At 40.8% G+C, this 23127-nt stretch overlaps 1 protein-coding gene across 1 annotated transcript; it reads right to left on the minus strand.

Annotated features, from left to right (window-relative positions):
* Window positions 1-17348: 17348 nt before the first annotated feature.
* cmlc1 (cardiac myosin light chain-1) lies at window positions 17349-18114 on the minus strand. Its single transcript, XM_067438026.1, has one exon. The coding sequence runs from the start codon at window positions 18061-18063 to the stop codon at window positions 17473-17475; it is 591 nt and encodes a 196-aa protein (XP_067294127.1). The 5' UTR covers window positions 18064-18114; the 3' UTR covers window positions 17349-17472.
* Window positions 18115-23127: the final 5013 nt, after the last annotated feature.

A 23127-nucleotide genomic window follows, 5' to 3' on the forward strand; every position in this document is an offset into this window, starting at 1 on the left:
GGTACGGAAGTCAAGGCTCCAAGCAGGGAGGTCAGTCACTGCTGTTTCTGCAAGACCCACTCACTGTGACTACTGAACGCTGAGAAAGCATGCCCGTCTCGGGAGAAGGTACGCTGCGGAGCCACGTCCTTCAGTAAAGGCCTGGTGGCAGAATACACATAAGGACTAACCTGGCAGGGTAGTGCAACATATGGCAGCCTCTGGGGTGGTTCCAGCCTAATTGTAGGGGGGAAAGAACACGCCCAGAGACGACAGAGCAGGCTCTGTCAAGGGAATGACACGGGGCTAGCCAAGTAGGGTAGCGAATACCGTGGAAGAATACACATATGGGGTTGCCGTGAGGGAACCGCTACATAAGGAACCCAGCCTACATCCATTTCATCAAATTTGACCATTACTATCAAATCAAGGCAATCCTATTTACCGGCGACAGCCTATGATGTCAACAAGGTGCCACCAGGAAGTATATAAGGGCGCCTTGCAAACATGTCACTAGCTTATTCGTCTGAAGGGACTGTTTGGCAGGCAGGCCTTGAAGCATGGCAACCTGACGTAGCGTCTCGTTCCCTGTTCTCAGGGAACAAAGGTTACAATCATAACCTGAGACGTTCCCTTTCGAAAGGGAACTCGTGCTGCATCAGCTGACGCTATGGGGAACGATATAACCACACGGCCATGCTGAGGGGAGTGCATGCCCCTTACTAGCAGTGACAACTGCCTGGACAAGAGTTCGAAAGAAAAGTCTGAACCCTTCCCCCTCTGGTTACACTAGGCTGTCGGTGACAGCATTCCCTCTGGTCATAGACCAAGCTATATGCCTAAGAGAGGACCTTATTAAGTTTTTTATATGAGGTCTGTTACCCTCGGCTGTTCAAAGGCCTGGGACCAACTACTTCAACAGAAGGGGTCCCTTTAAGGGAATGTGGCTAGGAGGTCCGAGGGCACCCCAGCCGGCCACTATTCAGGAAAACCTTCACCAAATGCCACCAGGGAGGCCTGACCTAGCATCACTTATGTGGGACACCCCGGCTTGGCCAACCCTGTCTGTTTAGAAACAGAGCCTCCGGACTTTTGCTTACTCATGAGCATCCAGACTGAGAGACTGCAAACTGGCAGTGTCTTCCTCAAACCGGAACTTGGAGACGGGAATCCGGGAGAGCAGTACTCAGCATAGTGCTTTCTTTTTCATAGTGCGAGGGGAGTCTCTTCTGCTTAAACCTAGGATCTACTGAACACATTTTACAGGGGTGCTCAGGAGGCCGGACAGGCCTACAGGCTGATATAATCGGGAGGCCCCGAGGGGGGCCTGACCGTCTGATCAGGCTCAGGCGGCCGTAAGCTCACAGACGACCTTCAGTGAGGGGAGCTCTTAAGCCTGCCTGGTAGGTAAACCATGCTGTAGGCTGGCAGGTCCCCCTGTCCTGAAGGGACCGCGCAGCAGAAACGGCGTCTAGTCGTGCCAGGCCATGAGCCCGCCCTTAGGTATTGCCGGCTAAGGCCGGGACCCAACAGCGGGCAACCACTAGCTGTCAGCATAAAGCCAGTTATGTGTTCCTGTCCAAGGGACTCGTTCCCCCCCAGGGAGGCCTGAAGGAGCCTCTACCTGGCACCGTTGAGGCTAGCTGTTAAAGACCACAGGGAGGTGGCTTTACTGGTCCTTTACTGGTGGCTTTATTATATTTTAATATTTTTTATTATGCTGTTCTTGTCTTTACTAAAATCAAAATTAAGCTTATCAAAGGGAAGAGTGCTCTTACAAATCACAACCACTGGTTTTGGCTAACGTAGACTCGCTTTTTTTTCGATGCTGAATCGTCTTTAGCATACAATGCATTTATTACAAATGTCATTTTAAGTTAAACGTGTGTTTAAACTACACCTGCGGAAGCTCACTTCACCTTCAGGGGCTCTGGGGCAGCTCAGTCTCAGTCGGTTTGTAGGGCCACCGCACCGCAGCAGATTCGCTGTGTGTGAGCCAGACTGAGCGAACGCCACGGCTCTGCACGTTTGAATCAGGGACGCAGCTAAGTATTTGAGGGGCTTTTATGTAATTTGTGTATTTTAATTTTAATACATTTAAAATTTAAAATTAAATGGTTTACTTATGCTAAATGTATTGGACATACTGACCAGTTGTTTTTACAAGAACAGTTTTTGGATCATCAAAGTTAGGGGGTTATCCCCCCCTTTAGACCCGCCCGTGCTATGCACCGAATAAGAAATGCATTAAGACAACGTCGAGATGGAAAATACATCGTCAGGAGGAGTGTTTAGTGTTGCAGTCAAGAACACCTAAACCAAAACCAAGTCAAGCTCAAGACCAGTGTGTGCTGAGACCAAGAACAGGTGTTGCTAATAATCCTTTAGGTGTGTGTATATTTAATGATTAAATAGAGTTAGAATAGTAAGACACTATAGCACTCTTACCAATCAAATCACTAACAATAAAATTCATAGCACAGAAACTGCATCTGAATTGGTACTATTACACCTACATATATAATGTTCCCTTTCAGTCGGTCACGTTCGACGTACGTCGGACTAGACTGATGAATTGGGATCACTTCTGGGAGCCCCTATCAGCTTCGAGATATAGAAAACGGGCCAGTGAACATTGGCATGCGTGCTTTGCATATCGCACCCCGCCCCGCTGCGTGGGTATAAAGCGGAAGAGATCGCCACGCACTGTTGTCATTCACTTTGGAGCCGAACGCCGTTGATGAAGCATCTGACTGCCTTCTATCTAACGAGAGAGAGAGAGAAAGCGTATGCCGGGGGAAATTGCTCTTGTGTTGGCCAGGCGGCACAAGACAGCGCGACCCCGATCTCACTGCTGCTGAGAGAGCTGCTGTTTTCACAGCAAACTGAGAAAATTAGTAAATTGCACTACACACACACACACACACCACACACAGTTGGTTCGGTGGGCATGTTCCTTTTTCTGGTGAGAGCAGAAAACAGGCTGCACACAAAACCTGCCATTCTGCCACGGTCGATCACTGGGTGCTTCAACACCTAAAGAGCAATTTTTCCTAAAAGAGCAGGTAAGTGTTGCCACGCGCACGCAGACTCCACCACAGGCTGCCTCTGCGCCGTCTGGGTCGGGTCCCTGCATGTCGCCACGCTGCCCCGCTGCGGGTACGTCTGTGGTGCCATTGGTCCAGCTGGTGCAATCGCTGGGGGCCTGGCTAGCGCTTCCCAACCCGTCCCGCTGGCTCATCCTTACCATCAGACTCGGCTACGCGATTCAGTTCACCCGGTGACCCCCAAGTTCAGGGGTGTTCACTTCACTTCAGTCCTACTGGTGAAGGACGCGATCGAGCCGGTCCTCCAGCCGATATGAAGACCGGCTTTTACAGTCCGTACTTTATTGTACCCAAGAAAAGCGGCTGTTTACGGCCGATCTTGGATCTGCGGTTCTTGAACCGGTCCCTTCAAAGACTACCGTTCAGAATGTTAACACAGAAACGCATCTTCAGGAAGATCCGTCCCCAAGATTGGTTTGCAGCGATCGATCTGAAGGATGTGTACTTTCATGTCTCGTTTCTCCCTCGACACAGACCGTTTCTACGCTTTGCGTTCAACGGACGAGCATATTCTCATTTTCAACTGGGAGAAGAGCAAACTCTGCCCGATGAAGAGGATCTCTTTTCTTGGTACGGAGCTGAATTCGGTCGCCCTGACAGTCGGTGTTGAACTGCTTGAATTCGTTCAAACGCAGGACAGCTGTCCCAATGAAACAATTTCAGAGGCTCCTGGGGCATATGGCATCCGTAGCTGTGGTTACGCCGCTCGGATTGCTCCATATGAGACCACTTCAACGCTGGCTACACGACCGAGTCCCGAGGTGGGTGTGGCACAGCAGATCCCTCTCAGTTTCAGTTACACTGAGGTGCCGCCAAACCTTCAGCCCGTGGTCGGACCCTGGGTTTCTACGGGTGGGGACTACCCTAGAACAGGTGTCCAGGCATGCGATCTCCACGGATGCCTCATCCACCGGCTGGGGTGCCATCCACCGGCTGGGCTTGCAGTTTCAGGTCTGTGTATAGGGCCTCAACTGCAATGGCACATCAACTGCCTAGAGTTGTTAGCAGTTCGTCTTGCCCTGAGCCGCTTCAAGACGGCACTCCAGGGCAAGCACGTTCTGGTCCGTACTGACAGCACTGCGGCCGTAGCGTACATCAACAAACAGGGTGGTCTACGCTGCCGTCGCATGTCACAACTCACCTCGCCACCTCCTGTTATGGAGTCAGAAGTATCTGAGGTCACTTCGTGCCACTCACATTCCGGGCCTGCTCAATCGTGCGGCCGACGAGCTCTCATGACAGCCAGTGCTTCCGGGAGAGTGAAGACTCCATCCCTAGGTGGTCCAGCTGATCTGGGACCACTTCGGGGCAGCACAGGTAGACCTGTTTGCCGCCCGGACACGGCCCACTGCCAGTTGTTTTATTCCCTGTCCGAGGGGACCCTCGGCACGGATGCACTGGCACACAGCTGGCCCCGGGGCCTATGCAAATTTGCATTTCCCCCAGTAAGCCTTCTTGCACAGGCTCTGTGCAAGGTCAGGGAGGACGAGGAGCAGGTCCTGTTGGTGGCGCCATACTGGCCCAACAGGACATGGTTCCCGGAACTAGTGCTCCTTGCGACAGCACCTCCTTGGCAACATTCCTCTGAGGAAGGACCTCCTGACTCAGAGATGGGGCACACTCTGGCATCCGCATCCAGACCTCTGGAAACTCCATGTCTGGTCCCTGGACGGGACGCGGAGGTTCTAGGTGGACTGCCACAGGCTGTGGCAGACACCATCGCTTCCGCTAGAGATCTCTCTACGAGGCACCTCTATGTATTGAAGTGGAACCTGTTCGTCGACTGGTGCTCTTCTCACCAAGAAGACCCCCGAAGGTGTTCGGTCAGGGCCGTGCTTTCCTTCCTACAAGACGGGTTGGAGAGAAGGCTGTCTCCCTCCACCCTTAAGGTGTATGTGGCCGCAATTGCTGCCCATCACAAACTAGTAGAAGGTAAGTCTGTGGGGAAGCACGACCTGATCGTCAGGTTCCTGAGGGGCGTGAGGAGATTAAATTACCCCCCACCCCCGATACCCTCTTGGAACCTGTCTCTGGTGCTCAGTGCACTTCAGAGACCTCCCTTTGAGCCTTTGCAGTCAGTGGAGTTAAAAATTCTGTCTCTAAAGACAGTGTTCCTGACGGCACTGGCCTCTATCAAGGGTAGGGGACCTGCAGGCATTTTCGGTCGACGAATCGTGCCTGGAATTCGGGCCAGATAACTCTCACGTAATCTTGAGACCCCGGCCTGGATACGTGCCCAAGGTTCCCACCACTCCCTTCCGGAACCAGGTGGTGAGCCTGCAAGCGCTGCCTTCGGAGAAGGCAGAACCAGCCCTGGCTTTTCTCTGCCCTGTCCGAGCTCTTCGGACTTAAATGGACAGAACGCAGAGGTCAGAAGGCTGTATTGATTCTGAACCCGGCAGCACAGTAACAAAAGAAATCACAATACAAGGAAGTTATTGATTGCATTTTAAGCAGTAAGTTTTACATCAGTTTTAAATCAGACAATGCACCAGCAATTTTGTGATATCCTTGCAGTTGTTGGCTTGACTAGTCTTGAGATAAAATCCCAAGTCCTCTAAGATCAAGACAAGAGCGAGGAATAATGCAGTTGAGACCAAGACAAGAACAAGACCTACAAAAAATGGTCTTAGCCATTCACTAGCCATGCACCATTCACATTAACTCTTTTCAGTGCAAGTCAAAAACAAACTCAAGCGAGCGTAAAAACATTTTTTTTTTTGTGCAAATTAAGGGGTTTCCAACTAATTTGGCATCTTCATCACTCGTTTTTTTGATGCGATACTTCAAAATGTGCATAAAAAAGGGGTAGCCAATGCCTCAAAAGTGGTCACTTTTGGTGACCCCCACAAGAGCCCCAACCCTCCACCTCATCCCATCTCTAACCTCCCAAGATGCACCAAATCCCCTCCTCCACTCTTCCAGTGACGGTTACATCAGATGGCCATGGATTGTTATACTCATTATCCTATAGGCATCCTCATAAACAGCTTCTACACTTTGTTGAATATGGTATGTGATTTTCAATATTTGGATGAAAACTTTAATTTATCCACACCCAGAGAAAGCCATGAAGAATGTGTGTTGTTGTCAATGTTTTTCCCGTGAGTATTCCAGCCATGTGTTGTTGTATCCATAGTTACTCCTAGATTGCATCCTAATTTGCCAGGCGTTCTCATGAGACCACCCACTTCAAACACCCCCCTCATGTGTTTTTCACGAATATTGACCCCTGTGCCCCACTCCTCCATGTTGGCCCCTTCTCTTTCCATACCCCCATTACCTTCCGCTAAGACAAGAGGCTTGACATGGGACGTCTCATTTTCAAATCAATGCTTTCTGGCCCTTCCCACCTTAAACGTTCAAAACTAATGCATGAAAACAGGGGATCCCCTCTCCCACACCCTGAAGTCACTGACCAAAACAAGGACTTCAAAGTATTGCAGTGCCAATGCAGACTACATCACAACAAGTGCTGAACGTGAGATTTTTTCTAGCTCCAACTCAAGTCAACATTCAATTCCTGGCTTAACACTTCAAAGGGATAGTTCCCCCAAAAATGAAATTTTACTCACACTCATCTTGTTCCAAACCTTTGTGAGTTTCTTTATTCTGTTAAACATAAAAGAAAATATATTTAAAATAATGTTGGTAACGAGACAGTTGATGGTAGCCATTGACTTTGAGTAGTATTTTTTTCTGTTCAGTAGTAAACAGTCAAATGTTTGATTTTTCCAACATTCTTTAACATACACTCTAAAAAATGCTGGGTTGTTTTAACCCAATGTTTGTTCAAATATGGACTAACCCAGGGATTGGGTTGTTTTAAACCTGCGGTTGGGTTAAATATTTGCTTAAAACAACCCAATTGCTGGGTTAGTCCATATTTGACCCAACATTGGGTTGTTTTTTACCCAGAATTTTTTTAGAGTGTATCCTTTCTTTTGTGTTTAAGAAGAAGAGAGGAACTGATATAGGTTTAGAACAACTCGAGGGTGAGTAACTGGTGACAAAATTTCCAAATGTCCATACAATCCCTTTAAAAGTGTTTCATGTTATGTGTCACGTTCAAATTAAGTAAGGAAAACAACATTTTAGTAATAACATCCATATATGTGTTTGTTTATCAATTGTAAATTGTTTCCAATATAATATCTGCAAATAGTTTGTTTTTACAGCCGTCTTAGTTTTCTAATGCCATCAGCGTCCTTCAGAACTTGACATGGTTACCACACCTACTATGTCATTGGTTTCCTGCTTGTCAAAAAAAAAAAAAAAAAAAAAAAAAATCTGACAGACAGAAATATGAAACTAAATAAACAAGACAGACAGAAGACTGATTTCTTAGAAGCTGTACTTCCTTATCCATGTTAAAACTTGAAAAAAGTATCTAATAATTAAGAGAAGGAACAAAGAACAAATATTAGGATATAATAACAACTTGCTATGAAGGAACATAACAAATATTGAATTACAAAACTAACACATCTGATAGGATGACTGACATCTACATTAATTAGATTCTTAAAAGCTCTCAGCATGCTAAACTTTTTGGCTAGCCGTCAGCTAAAGAATTATGCTCCGCTTTCTGGAATGAGTGCTAATTCAAACGTTATTTCATAAAACAATAAAAATGCCATAATTTTATTTCATTACAAACCTATACAAATTTTGACCATCTTTCTTTAAAACAAAAGTACAGAGAGATTTATTTGCCTCAATTGAGAGTCAGTTTTACCAAAGCTAAAAAAAAGACATGATCACTTTATATGATGAATAGAACAGATTTAATTTAGGAATTTCTTCACATTTAAACATTGATAAACGCACATAGAGCACATTATATATGATAAATGGAAGCTCAAACATGCTTGCATGATTGGTGAGAAAATTCCTCACTAGTTCTTTCATCAAGCAAATTGCTTGTGCAGAAAGCATGCATTGATCCATGTTTAGGCTATATACAGTATGTGAATAAAATTCTAAATTAAAACTGTTTATCATATAAAGCGATCATGCCTCTTCAAAATTCTTGAAAGTTCTGTCAGCGGATCACGTCTAGGAATACAACATTTATCACAGCATATAGCTCCTCAGTACTATCAGCAGGGGTCCTGTTTCTCTAGAGCTCTTTTAAACCTCATCCATCCCCTGCTCCTCCTCTTGTCAGTCAGGATTATGTATTCTAATTCCCCTTGAATCAGACTAAAGTCCTCAATTATTGGTACATTTAATATCAACATTAATGATATCTGCAATGCATCATGTTGGTTCTGTTCTGTTTACCCTATAGGGGGTTATTGCTGCTCTACCTGGGAGTTCTGACCCAGAATGGAACCATCCCGCCAATGCGAACTATATGCTAATAGTCATTCAATCATATTTGACGATAGTGGTCCTGACAGAAAAAGTCTTATGGGTTTGCATGAGTAGTAAATTCTAGATTATGTGTCTGAAATTGTCCAATATACCCTTAAATAGGGCACTATTTGAGGGGACAGGCATTTGTAGTGGTGTCTGAAACCATAGTGGACGATATTGAGTGCACTCATTCAGTCCCACAATGCACCGAAACAACAAGTATACAACTGATGAGAATACCCATAATGCACTGTCAGAGTCGCACGCTGAATATATTCCCGCAAATATATTAGGCGCCCGCAGCTGAAACAATCATCTAATCCATTTTCCAAACCGCGCTGGTTCAGTCTAATATCATACAGCTTTAAATTAATGTAATTGTTTAATTACGGTTTATACATGCTAGCTTCCTTGGCAGAGTTCAAGATAAATATTTTTATTGCTGGAGCTGCCAGATGTCTACGTTTCAAATAATTATTAAACAGCAAGCAGAAACTGTGCAAAAGCGGAAGCCCTTCCGGCGTACTCAGTGAATTCAATCACACTTTTCAGTCACTTCTTCAAGTGGACTAAACTAGTGGAGTAAAGGGAATAGTAAATAGGGAGGGTATAGGGAGCAATTTTTGGGTTAACTTTAAACTAATACTCGGTTTTAGTTTAAAAGGCCCTCAATATCAAGTTACATTTTTCACTATGATGTTGTAGAAGACCTCTCTATGGACTGCTTCTACAACATCATGTAAGTTATCAATCTGGCGCTGCTTGTGTGGGATGTTATGTCATTGAGGATACAACACCTACTAAACTGAAAGTCCACATATGGTTTGGCTTAGAGGGTAAAATAAACACTGTGATCTGTTCTTGATCTCCTGTGAACATTAATTCACTAAACTATCCAAATAACCATATTCAGCTGGCATTTACTGTAGGTGGGGTCCCTGATCAAATAAAAGTGATGAATTACCCTACAAAAAGGCAAAAATTGCCACTGAACCTGCATTGGAGGTGCTTAAAACGGCCAAATATGCTACGCAAAGGAGATTAAACAAACTTTATATTAAGCAAAGCTTGTTTATCCATCATTCCCTTTTCCCTCAAGCACAGGAAGCTCAATGAAGCAGCTGCACCATCATATCTGTTTAAGAACTGACTTTGACCCCCACCCAAACCTGCTAAAATGGCACAGCAGGCTGGAGCAACCTGTTTCATCCTGTATGGTAACCTAACATATCGATTGTTCTGGGAGCAGAGTGCATTGGCGGTGAGCTGGAGGGCCGTGTGTAGAGAAGCAGAGGAGACACCTGACTGGGGAAGATTTTAATGGACTCTGGCAGGTTCCTGTGGCCATGTCATTGCGCATAAAGTCAGCCTGCCGAACCGCTCATCTCCCCACAGGAGCAACACTAGACTCCGAATCTGACTGACTTCAACCATCGCTCTAGGCTGTCTTCAAATGCTTGATTCATTAAGCTCTGTGTTGCTTTTATCAATTGGCTGGCCATCCTTTCTTCAGGGTTTGAATATAACTTCTCAATCATGATACAATGAGTCCTAGCAGGTTAATTATACATGACAGATATCATGTATATATATATGACCAGGTTGGTCTGCTAAGAAACTGTAAATCTTGATGGAAATGCACTCCACTCAAATACAAGACGTTGTAGCCCTGCCTGACTGAGCATCTTGGTTCAATCATTTTAATTCTGGTGACCAGATGCCTGAACTAATGTAGAACATGTGAATGTATGATTACTGACAAGTTACACAATGGATATTGTCTGCACAATCCCAGATGTAGAGACAGATAAAGACATATTCGGATACTGATGCCCCCTAGTGATGCTCTAACAAGTTAGTGTCTGGTACTGCAACATTGGCATTTCAGCTTCATTTTGAGGATCATCCATAGTGCTCTCTATACCAGTTTAGGCTATCATCACACATTCTGTATTCTGCTGTAAATCGCTTTTATAAGAAAGCTTCTGCCAAGAGCATAAATACATACACCAAATGTTAAGGCAGTAATGCCCTCTAGTGATATCACATGCCACCACATACATTTTAAAACTGAATATGTGTGTCTTCAAGTGTAAATGAATGTTTGTTCTTGTATTGTAATAATAATAGTCAAATGTGGCTGCAAGTCAGTCCTCACGTGGTCATTAGAAAAAATTTCGTCCTTCTTACAAAACTGCAAAATCTTTGCAACACACAAGCACAGCACACAACTCCAGCCGATGATGTCATCTCTCACTGACCCATCCCCCATCAGCGAAGAAGATTCAGTGCAGATCTGAGGGCTTGTGCACTGAGATACCTCAATGGTACTGATTAAGGTAGGCTGGGAACATCCTCTCCTCATTTTCTCAGTAAAAGGGGCTTTTAAAAGGCATTTATTTCAAAGAGACTAAAGAAGTGTGATGCTGGAAAATATAGAGCTCTTATAAATGACTTTTGACATTATATTTTGACACATTAGTCAAATATGCTAAACATAAATATGCATGTCAAATATACTGTATATGCATTTTAAAATAATATCAAAATACATTTATAAGACAAGGAAGGCTTTGATTCCATCTAAGCTTTCTATTTCATCACACATGCATAGATGTGTGTTATGTTATGTTATTTATTATATTATATATTTATATTTTTAGTTATTATTATGATCGCCAAGCTTGCATTAATTTAATCAAAATTTTAAAATAACTTCCTCTTCAGTGTCACATGATTATTCAGAATTCATTCTAAAAGGCTGAATTGTTGCTCAAATAAAATGTCTTATCAGTTTTTTTTTTTTTTTTTTTTTGGAAACTGTTATTATCCCCCCCCCCCCCCCCCCCAATATTCTTAAAAAGAACAGCATTTTATTCAAAATTTTATATGTTTGTAACATTATAAATATTTTCATTGTCGTTTTTGATCAGTTTAATCAAATTGAATGTATCTTTGCTGAATAAAAGTATACATTTTTTAAAGAAAAATAAGCTCAAAGAATACCAACTTACACACACACACACACACACACACACACGCACGCACGCACGCACGCACGCACGCACGCACGCACGCACGCACGCACGCACGCACGCACATATATATATATATATATATATATATATATATATATATATATATATATATATATATATATATATATACACACTCACCTAAATGATTATTAGGAACACCTGTTCAATTTCCCATGAATGCAATTATTTAATCAACCAATCACATGGCAGTTGTTTCAATGCATTTAGGGGTGTGGTCCTGGTAAAGACAATCTCCTGAACTTCAAACTGAATGTCAGAATGGGAAAGAAAGGTGATTTAAGCAATTTTGAGCGTGGCATGGTTGCTAGGCGGGCTGGTGTGAGTATTTCACAATCTTCTCAGTTTCTGGGATTTTCATGCACAACCATTTCTAGGCTGTAAAAAAATGGTTTGCAAAGGGAAAAACATTCAGTATGCAGCAGTCCTGTGGGCGAAAATGCCTTGTTGATGCTAGAGGTCAGAGGAGAATGGGCCAACTGATTCAAGCTGATAGAAGAGCAACTTTGACTGAAATAACCACTTGCTACAACCGAGGTATTCAGCAAAGCATTTGTGAAGCCACAACACACACAGCCTTGAGGCAGATGGGCTACAACAGCAGAAGACCCCACCGGGTACCACTCATCTCCACTACAAATAGGGAAAAGAGGTTACAATTTGCAAGAGCTCACCAAAATTGGACAGTTGACATTCGGATGGTAAAGTCAGAATTTGGCATAAACAGAATGAGAACATGGATCCATCATGCCTTGTTACCACTGCCCAGGGTGGTGGTGGTGGTGTAATGGTGTGGGGGATGTTTTCTTGGCACACGTTAGGCCCCTTAGTGCCAATTGGGCATCGTTTAAATGCCGCGGCCTACCTAAGCATTGTTTCTGACCATGTCCATCCCTTTATGTCCACAATGTACCCATCCTCTGATGGCTACATCCAGCAGGGTAATGCACCATGTCACAAAGTTTGAATCATTTTAAATTAGTTTTTTGAACAAAACAATGAGTTCACTGTACTAAAACGGCCCCCACAGTCACCAGATCTCAACCCAATAGAGCATCTTTGGGATGTGGTGGAACGGGAGCTTTGTGCCCTGGATGTGCATCCCACAAATCTCCATCAATTGCAAGATGCTATCCTATCAATATGGGCCAACATTTCTAAAGATTGCTTTCAGCACCTTGTTGAATCAATGCCACATAAAATTAAGGCAGTTCTGAAGACGAAAGGGGGTCAAACACAGTAACTTTTAATGTAACTTTAAAGGGTTTCCTGTAAAATGACATCAAAATTTTGAACTTTGACCACTGTATGTGTGTATGGGAAGCTTTTCAATTTGGGTAGGCCAAATCCAGGTGGAAATCCCAAAAAATGGTCCTGGAGTGTAAGAGGTTAAACCCAACTGTTTACTTTCACTTGAGACATAACTGGCTGCGTTTACATGAATACTCCACAAAATGGGTATTTTGACATAATTGTGTGTGTATTTGACCATTTACATGAAACATAAGACATAAGACATGAAAGGGAACTGAATTTGTGATCATATGCTGTGATCACTAGCCGAGAAATCTAGATGCACCCTAGCAGCAGCAAATCTTATTTGCAGCCAGTGTTGTCTAGCAACTCTCCATAGACTTGCGAGCTGGAAAAAACAAACTCTGGTCAGGTAAATCACATTGTGTAAAGAGTCGGTGGGCGTGCTTAACATAATGACGGCAGCTGTGACAGTTCCACATGCTACTAGTAAACAAAGAAGCTGGTGAAAAGCGGTCTTTCACATCGGATTTGGCCGCGACTCTGGAAGACTTTAAGTTAAGCTTTTCTCTGAGAAAAGAGCAAAGAATGGCACTGAAGTCATTCTTAAGAAGAGAAGATGTGTTCGGAGTTTTGCCGACTGGCTACGGCGAATGTTTACTAGCTCCACTTCACCTTCTTCATTGCTCTGGTTGGATGTAGCACTATCCTATCGCGTGCAGAGGGAATTTGAAAGACAACCGTTTATCCCGCCCCTCGGATTGAGCCCTGTCAATGTCAAGTTCCCAGACCCAACATCTTGATGTGGGTCTGGCTTGTCAGGCTATGTGAGCACAGCACTGAGTTATTTTTCACTGATTATTGTGTGTAACACTTTTTAACATGGAGCATGCCCCAAATTCACGATTGCCTTCTGATAGAAGCAGCTGAGCTTTCTATTGGCTCACTTTGGCAGTTTCCTAGTCAGCACAAGAACCGCACAGTTCCAATTCAGGATATATTGCACTTAAAATTCTTTTTAACATTCAGCATGTCTTGCTATTTATTCTCATGCATACATTGTCAAGTCAAGTCAAGTCAACCTTTATTTATATAGCACATTTAAAAACAACAAAGGTTGAGCCAAAGTGCTTTGCTCTGAGGTGTCAATAGTGCTATATTTACATGCCACGATATACACAATATTGCAAAATCTCTAGCGATTATATATATATATATATATATATATATATATATATATATATATATATATATATATATATATATATATATATATATATATATATATATATATATATACACACACACACACACACACACTAGTGCCTAATTCGTATTAGCTATATGATGAGCATTTAATGTGTGAGGGTGAAAAAAAGACTGATGATTAGAAAAGAATACTCTTTTGAAATACCTTATACCTTTTGAAGTCCCTCTCCCAATCTAAGCTTCAGAGATCAGTCTTCCTTAACACTCTTAGTTCTCTGACATTTAGAATGATATTTGCACTGTGTTGAATGTAAGCCTATCACCTCATGTCTCTCTTCAGGCCGTCTGAGGAGAAAGTCTCGACTGTGAGGGGTCTCTGCTAAAGGATCCTTTTGTTATTTCTCAGTAAACCCATGTGCCCCCAAAGAATAAAATATACGTCTGGACATCAATGAATAATAAACTGTTGTTTGAGATAATAAAGATGTTAGAGCTTAGTCTTGAAGGCCACCATTGCTTGATCATGTGCCAAACATCCCCCAAAATCGACTACAGTTTCAGGTCCATAGGTTTCTTAAACTCTTCTGCCATATGTACGTCCCAACATGAACCTATATACATATACACACAAATGACTCATTAGTTGGTCAGACGTTGTCTTTGGACCAAAACGCAGCTAAATCGCTGTCAGTGGTCTTATGTCCTGAAAGAACGTATAAAAACAACTGTACACATCTCTAAAATAAAACATACTTTGTCTCTTGGGGATGAAAAGAGACAAAGCTGGTTATAGCTTAGTCCAGCCAAAGAAAACAGCCTTTTGTGTGTGACAGATTCATTTTGGGGCCTATGGTTGAACCTAGAGAATCAAGCATGCTTTTCAGATCTGAGAGTCTTGTCAGTTCAACAAACAAGAATCAAACTTTGAGGTTTTGTCTCGTACTTTGGAAAACTGGCCACCTAGAAGTTATACCAAATGACTCACAGGATATTTAACATGAGAGATGTGGCATATGAAAATGGAAAAGGACACATGCCTGATAGACATAATGTGTGTGGTGACAGAAATGAGTATCTGATTGATGGGTGGCTGCTTTTCCTGGGTTTGTTTGGGATGTAACAGAGGGGAAGTACAGATGTGGTGTCAACCGGGCCTGCCAGGGCATTACCTGTCACCATAAACAAACTCTCCTCTCATAAACAATGAAATAAAATCCTTCCTTGGACTTACCTGCGGTTCTGTTTTTGCTCTCCTGATTGAGCATAGATGGGGAAAATCCAGTGAGCTTCAAGCTGCCAAAGCTGCAAGCAAAAGGGGGTTGGTAAGCTGCCATCATAACTGCAAACAGATATAAATCGCACGAAAAGCGAATCTCATGGATTCACGAGCATTTAAGTCTTGGCGAAACTTCTAAGCGCCTAAATTACTCATTAAATGCAGTTATAGATCATGAAGAATGTAGTTATGCCGAGAACATCACAAAAATGTCAGATATGGTAAGACCGTGGAGGAATCCTGCCAAACATAATGTTATAATATGGGCGGCGTGTGTTTATTTTCACAGCATCAATATAATGAGGAAAAGGTGGATTTACAAGAACAAGATGCGTGACAACCACAAGGAAAAGGGCTCAGGTATTTTTCTGAGGTTCAAAGCAGCAAAATTGGCCTTCTTTATCGCTTATAAAGTTAGAAATATGGAAAAAAAAAACTCCCCCTCCCAGGAGTATTACACACGGATCTATAGAGATTCAAGTACAACATGTACCCAGCTAATCAATGTTACAGTCACTATGTCCTAACCTTAATTACAGTGAAATTGAATGCAGAACAGCCTAGGGTGCCTGTTTGAGGATGTGTGCTGATGGTCTGCATTTTATAAATTTGATATGTATCATCTGAAAGAAAATAAGATTGCAAAAATTAATCACACGGTGCTGCTCTTTAAATAGGCCATAGCAATTATGCACAGGAGTATAATCAATAGCAGAAATAGCCATAATTGTGCTGATAATTACCTAATCAAAGTCCACAAGTTTGATCGTTTTTTACTTTAAATTATAGGCTAGGTATAAAAGTTAAAAGTTATAGGTATAAAAGTTATACCTATAGGTATAACTTTTAACCTTTTTTATGTAGTTGGAAGTTAATATTTGCGCTTCAAAGTTCTTATTCAAACTCCAAAAGTGCAATCTCTTCTACTGCAACTTTCACATGCTAGGCAAAATCATACTTCCCACTTCTGAAGTTGTGATTATGAGCTCACTGCATTCAAATTAAGACTTGAGAGGCGTTCATGTATTTTTTAAAACTAAACTACGATAATCCCGATAGTGTACACTTGACATATTGCACAAAAAGTTATTTATGGTGGAAAAAGTATTCGTTGGAATATAAAAATGTATTTACAATCAAACTTAAGTATTCAATATAATAAAATAAGTTGATATGATATTCTGTTGTCCGGAAATGTGCGTTGCACTGCAGCCGTACTTGCTAATGTTAACAACAGCATTATAGCATCGGTGATGTTTTTATACAATATAACAGTTTAAAAAAGACTTACAGTTGTTGTCCGGTTTCACTACGACATTGGAATATTTCCAAACAAATCCAAAAGTGAATGTTGCTCATCTCTGAGAAACAGTGGTGACTTCCCTAAATCAATCAGTGTGTTTTTTGTTTTGTTTTTCCGTCAGGGAAGTTTTCACCTGTTTAAAAAATCCATGTATGAATCCACGTGAATGAATGATTTTACTGTTTACTGCACTTTGTTATTATTCTAGTTATTTACCCATAGTGTCTAATGAATCAGAAGTAGCATTATGGCACATTCAAATAAAATAAAAAAAGCTTAGGAACTACTTCTGCTTGCAAAATAAGGTGTACCCAGGAGCCTATATGGACGCCTGCACATGTAGAAAAACAAAACCGTGGCCAAAAAATGCATAATTAATATAAATAATAAATTAGCATATTAAATGATAATTTAACTAAAAAATTTCACTAAATTAAAAAGAGAATTAAAAGCGTTTACTTAAAACAAGGGGAAACTGTATTACATAAAGAATTCCTAATTCATGAACATAATATCTAGTTTTTTTTTAAATCTAGTTTCATAATATCTAGTTTATCAGTGCTCTTGCAACGCTGCTCAGCAAATTAAATTTGAGGTAGGCCAAACTTTGTATAATTGCTTCTAAAAAACATATTTCCTAAAAGGCATCATTGCCAAAACTGCTTTTTGCTCTTTGCTGGCACCTTTATTTTTAAGGGTATACTGTAAATCCAGTAGTTAAAGTAACTTCCTTCTCATACACATCTTTGAGTTTGGCATCTCAACAACAAGATTAACAGAACTAAAAAAATATCAGACGAAACAAAATTTGGATGGTTTTTATTTAATGCCTTCCAAGACATACAGACAAGACATATTTTCTTTCCAGTGTTTTGACAGTTGCCATTTAGAGTTCCAATTTCATTCGGCAATCTTTGCAGCTTCAGCTCACCCAGAGAGGATGTGCTTGATGAAGGACGTGTAGTTAATGCAGCCATTGGCGTCTTCTTGTCCGGCCATCAGACGGTCCACCTCATCTTCTGTCATTTTCTCCCCAAGTGTTGCCAAGACATGACGGAGCTCAGCACCCATCACTGTTCCATTTCCTTCTTTGTCAAAGACTCTCAGACCCTCAACAAAGTCCTCAAATGTCCCCTGGTCTTTGGCTCTTGAGATATGCTGCAGCATAGGCAGAAAAGTCTCAAAGTCCAGGTATTTGGAGTTCATATCTTCAGCCTTAGGCTTCCCCAGCACCGTCAGCACGTCAGCATTGGTAGGGTTGTGACCCAGGGCCCTCATCACTTCTCCACACTGGGAATACCTTATCTTCATCTCGCCCGTTGGCGTTTCGTCAAAGAGAGTGAAGGCATCCTTGAACTCTTCAATCTGGTCAGCTGTAAATTCCAGCGGGATAGTCTTCAGGTCCAACTCGGGCTCTTTGGGTGTCTCTGGAACCGGGGCAGGAGCTGGGGCTTCTTCTTTCTTCGGCTCTGGTTTCTTAGGCTCTGGTTTCTTAGGCTCAACTTTTTTTGGTGCCATAATGCCGATGCTGAGAGTGGAGATGGGAAAAGCTGGGAAATGTGTTGTAAGAGCCCCTGTTGGGCTTTTATACTGACATGTCGGAGTGTGTGATAAGGCTTATCAGAACTGGAATAGTGGCAGACTATATAAGGAAATGAACTGGAAAAGACTTGAGTGCTGCTCATGCCATGTTGAAATGAGTTTGCCCAGTAGATAAGACCATACCAGAGATGTCTTAAACTGAATATTTAATTATATTGCGTTCTATTAAATTCTGTTGCATTATTTTCCTGTTAAAATTGTGCTTTGAAACAATATTCATTGTAAAAAGTGCTATACAAATAAAGGTGACGACTTGATACCACCCCTTTACCCAAAACTGTAAAAAAAATCCAACTTATGTTTTGTATGACAAATTCAGCTTTTAAAGTTTATTTAAATATTTAACATGAAAAAAGTTGAGATAACTCAAACAAAGTTTGTGCAACTCATGTACAAACTTTGTACCCAAAGTTTGTTACCCAAAGTTTCTCAACATTGGGTAACAAGGTTGAGAAAATTCAAAAAGGTTCTGTAGCTGGTTGCCTTAAACTTTTAAGTTTTCTCAAGTTTATTTTTTAAGTGCAGTAAAATAGCAATAGCCAGCCTTAAATGAACCGCTGCTGCAGTAGATTATTTTTTGGCTTTTTATCAACAGGAAAATTATGTTAGCTACAAAGGAACAAACAAAGTAAAATAAAAATGAGTTTATTCACATATAATAACTTCATGTGAGGAACAGACCAAGATGTAAGTCATTATTCACTGATAATGTTCACTTCGAGGTTGTTGACCACATGTGACTGGATTGAGTCATTGAGTGAGTTCAGCTTGAGAGCTGGATCAATTTGATTCATGAATGAATCACTCTCTTCAGATTTGATAAAGAGGTAGTTCGCCCCCAAAAGAAAATGTCTTAATTTACTTTATTTAGAAGAATATGGGTTGTCACCTTTATTTACATAGCGCTTTTTACAATACAGTTTGTTTAAAAGCAGCTTTACAGTGATAAGAGGAAAATAACGCAAAAAAGTTAGTTTTCTCTCTCGAGTCATCGTCCAGCTCAGTTCAATTCTCATGCAATGATGTCAATGCAGGCAGATCAGTAATATTGTTGAATATTTAGTGTCCCCAACTAAGCAAACCAAAGGCGACATGTGTTTGTAACCAAACAGGTGATGAAAAAATTAGAAAAAAAGAGGTCCCACTTTATATTAATTGGCCTTAACTACAACCCAAATTCTGGAAATGTTGGGATTTAAAAAAAAATAATTATAAGTCACATGAGCCAATATTTTATTCACAGTAAACACAGATAACATAACATGTTTAAACAGAGACATTTTATCCACTAATTGAGAATTTCAAACTTGATGCCTGCTACAAGTCTGAGACGGGGCATGTGTAGCATCTCCTCTTCTTTTCAAAACAGTTTGGAGACATCTGGGCATTGAGTTTTTGGAGTATTGGTGTTGGAATTCGGACTCATTCGTGCCTGACAAACGTTCCAGCTACTGAAGAGTTTGTGGTTGTCTTTGACATATTTTTTGTTTAATTATGCACCAAATGTTTTCTATAGGTGAAAGATCAGGCCAATTCAGCACCTGGACATGCTGTTGTAATCACTGCAGTATGTGTTTTTTCATTGTCCTGCTGAAATACACAAGGCCTTGCCTGAATCACACGTTGTCTGGATCGGAGCATATGTTGCTCTAAAACCTTTATATACCTTTCAGCATTTATAGTGCCTTCCAAAACATACAAGCTGCCCATACCATATGCACTTATGCACCCCCATACCATGAGAGATGCTGGCTTTTCAAATTAACACTGATGAAGGTCTCCCTCCTCTTTAGCCTGGAGGACACGGTGTCCTTGATTTCCTACAAGAATGTCAAATTTGGACTCGTCTGACCATAGAACACTTTTCCACTTTGAAATAGTCCATTTTAAATTAGCCTTGACCCACAGGACATGACAGCGCTTCTGGACCATGTTCACATATGGCTTCCTTTTTGCATGATAGAGCTTTAGTTGGCATCTGCAGATGTTACAGTGGATTGTGTTTACCGACAGTGGTTTCTGGATGTATTCCTGGGCCCATTTAGTAATGTCATTGACACAATCATGCCAATGAGTGATGCAGAGCCGTCTGAGGGCCCGAAGACCATGGACATCCAATAAAGGTCTTCGGCCTTGTCCCTTACACAGATTTCTCCAGTTTCTCTGAATCGTTTGATAATCTTTTGCAATGTAGATGATAAGATTTGCAAAGCATTTGCAATTTGACATTGAGGAACATTGTTTTTAAAGTATTCCACAATCTTTTTATGCACTCTTTCACAGATTTCACAGCCTCTGCCCATCTTTACTTCTGAGAGCCTCTCTAATACATCCCTTTTATAGCTAATCATGTTACAGACTTGATATCAATTAATTAATTGCTAGATGTTCTCCCAGCCGAATCAAAATTGTCTTGCTTTTTCAGCCATTTGTTGCCCCCGTCCCAACTTTTATGAGACCTGTAGCAGGCATCCAATTTGAAATGAGCTCAATTAGTGGTTAAAAGTGTACAATTTCTATGTTTAAACATTTGGTATGTTATCTATTGTGAATAAATGATTAACTCATGTGATTTGAAAGTCTTTTACTCTTCATTTGATTTAAATTTAAAGAACTTTTCTTGAATTCGGGTTGTACTTACATCAAAAATAAGTACAATGCACTTATTGTGTTCTTATAGTATTGAAAAACACTTCTGCTGATATTGAGGTGGGATACGGGTAAAGTTAGTGAGAGGTGTGGTGGTATGGGGTTTAAGGGTTGGGTTAAGTGTAAGGGAAGTGTCAACAGTATAATTATAAATATAATTAATTACAGATGTAATTACATGCAGGTATTTTTTTTTAATGTAAGTACAATGTAAAAACATGTAATGTCAACTTTTATTGCAACAAAATTTGATTTGGCTGTACAGTCGCTCTGGGTGATGTTATCAGCTCATTTTAATTTATCATATAGCGACAATGTGCGCAGATCAGTTATATAGTTGATACAGTTAATTTAGTAATACTTTTTTGGGGATATTTAGTTGAAGACTAAAGATCTAAATTTTAGTGTCCCCAACTGAGCAAGCCAATACAAAGGTGACAGTGACAAGGAACCAAACCTCCATCAGGGCATGATGGAGAAAAATAAACCTTGGTAGAAATCAAGCTCAGTCGGGGTGCCAGTTCAAATCTGGCCTATTAACAAACAGTGTATGATTATTATTCTGGCAACCTTACAGGTCAGAAATCATATTAGATCGGAATATTTGAAAGTTCGAGGTATCACGCAAGAGACGGGTATATTGAGGATGACACATCGATTAAACAAAAATAGGAATATTTGAAGGATCGGAGTAATCACACCAGAGACATGAGTTTATTTAGGATGACGTGTCGAGATAACAATAATGCAATTATTATTAACAATTATGATCGCCTGCAGTTGATTTTGATATTCTAGGTATTATCAACCGGCCATAATTTTGAGGCCCAATAGACGTGATGCAGTATAATGTGTTAAGACATGTTAAGGCTGTTTTCTCCAGAACGACTGTACAGCCAAATCTAATTGTGTTGCAATATTATCCTGTTTGACACTGTGAAGCTGCTTTGACACAATCATGATTGTAAAAGCGCTATATATATAAAGTTGATTGATTGATTGATTGATTGATTGATTGATTGATTGATTGATTGATTGATTGATTGATTGATTGATTGATTGATTGATTGATTGATTGATTGATTGATTGATTGATTGGTTGATTGATTAAGAGCTCGCTTAAGTACTGGGGAGCTAAACCATTTAGTGTTTTGTAAGTTATAAGATTTATTTTAAATGTATGCGATGTTTAAAAGGGAGCCATTGCAGTGTTGACAGAACTGGACTAATATGATCGTACTTTTTGGTTCTAGTAAGAACTCGAGCTGCTGCGTTTTGGACTAGTTGGAGTTTATTTATTAAGCGAGCAGGGCAACCACCCAGTAGAGCATTGAAAGCACGTGCCGTAATTTAGATTTATTTGTATGTATACACAATAAGTGCATTTTATCAAATTTTTAAATTAAATGTTAGTACATATTAGTTAAGGCCACCTAATATAAAGTGGGTAAAACATTTTTTTGCTAATGAAATCAGACTTTGCTTCTTTCATAATCATGCCATAAACATAGGGTGTCTCAAGGGTAACATAGGGTGAATGTCAAAAGTGCCAGGAAATACCAACTTAAAAGCTATCCAACATATTAAACAATAAATTATTAAATGTGTTTTCATTTGTGGGTGAACTATCTAAACAAACTGTTTTGGTTTGATCATTCACTTCCATTGTATGCACAAAAGCACATTCAAAATATTCATATATCAGCAACATTTTAGGGTAAAAGTTCAAGAACTTTAAAGCGTATCAGACTTTAACCAAGGTTTTAATGATCAATGATTCGATTCAGGCTCTTCAGTGTCCAAACTAAATATGTTATTAAGGAAGATAACATGAAGTAACATGAAGAAAGAGATATTCTGAACAACATTCAGAAAACATTTATCTCATATGATGCAGTATTTAAAGAAGTTTGTACACTTCAAACCTGAAGCTGTATTTTACACAAGCATGGAGGAGTCTCCAACTCGTGCCGCTAAGAACTGCAAGTTTTTGCCAGGCAGGTGATAAGCGTGGATCTATTCTGAGAGCCAGCACATACCATCACTCTGTCACAGTGGTGCTGTTTATAACACAGTATTTTAAGCGCACTTAGCACAAAATAAAGATAGGCTACCATTTTCTTTTTATGGTAAATGTTATTTAGTCTATTTTAAATCGTACTCATAGCTCGTTTTTCCAAACATAGACTTTTTTCTTTATTTTTACAAAACTTGAAAATTCATAAGAGTAATTTGTTAAAATGGAATGAGAGGGTCCTTATTGTAAATTGCTATGAATCAATAAACTTTCTAACCAGTGAGAATATTAAACAAATGATTTTTAAAGAATAT

The sequence above is a fragment of the Pseudorasbora parva genome, chromosome 3, assembly GCF_024679245.1.
Source record: "Pseudorasbora parva isolate DD20220531a chromosome 3, ASM2467924v1, whole genome shotgun sequence".
Taxonomy (NCBI): domain Eukaryota; kingdom Metazoa; phylum Chordata; class Actinopteri; order Cypriniformes; family Gobionidae; genus Pseudorasbora; species Pseudorasbora parva.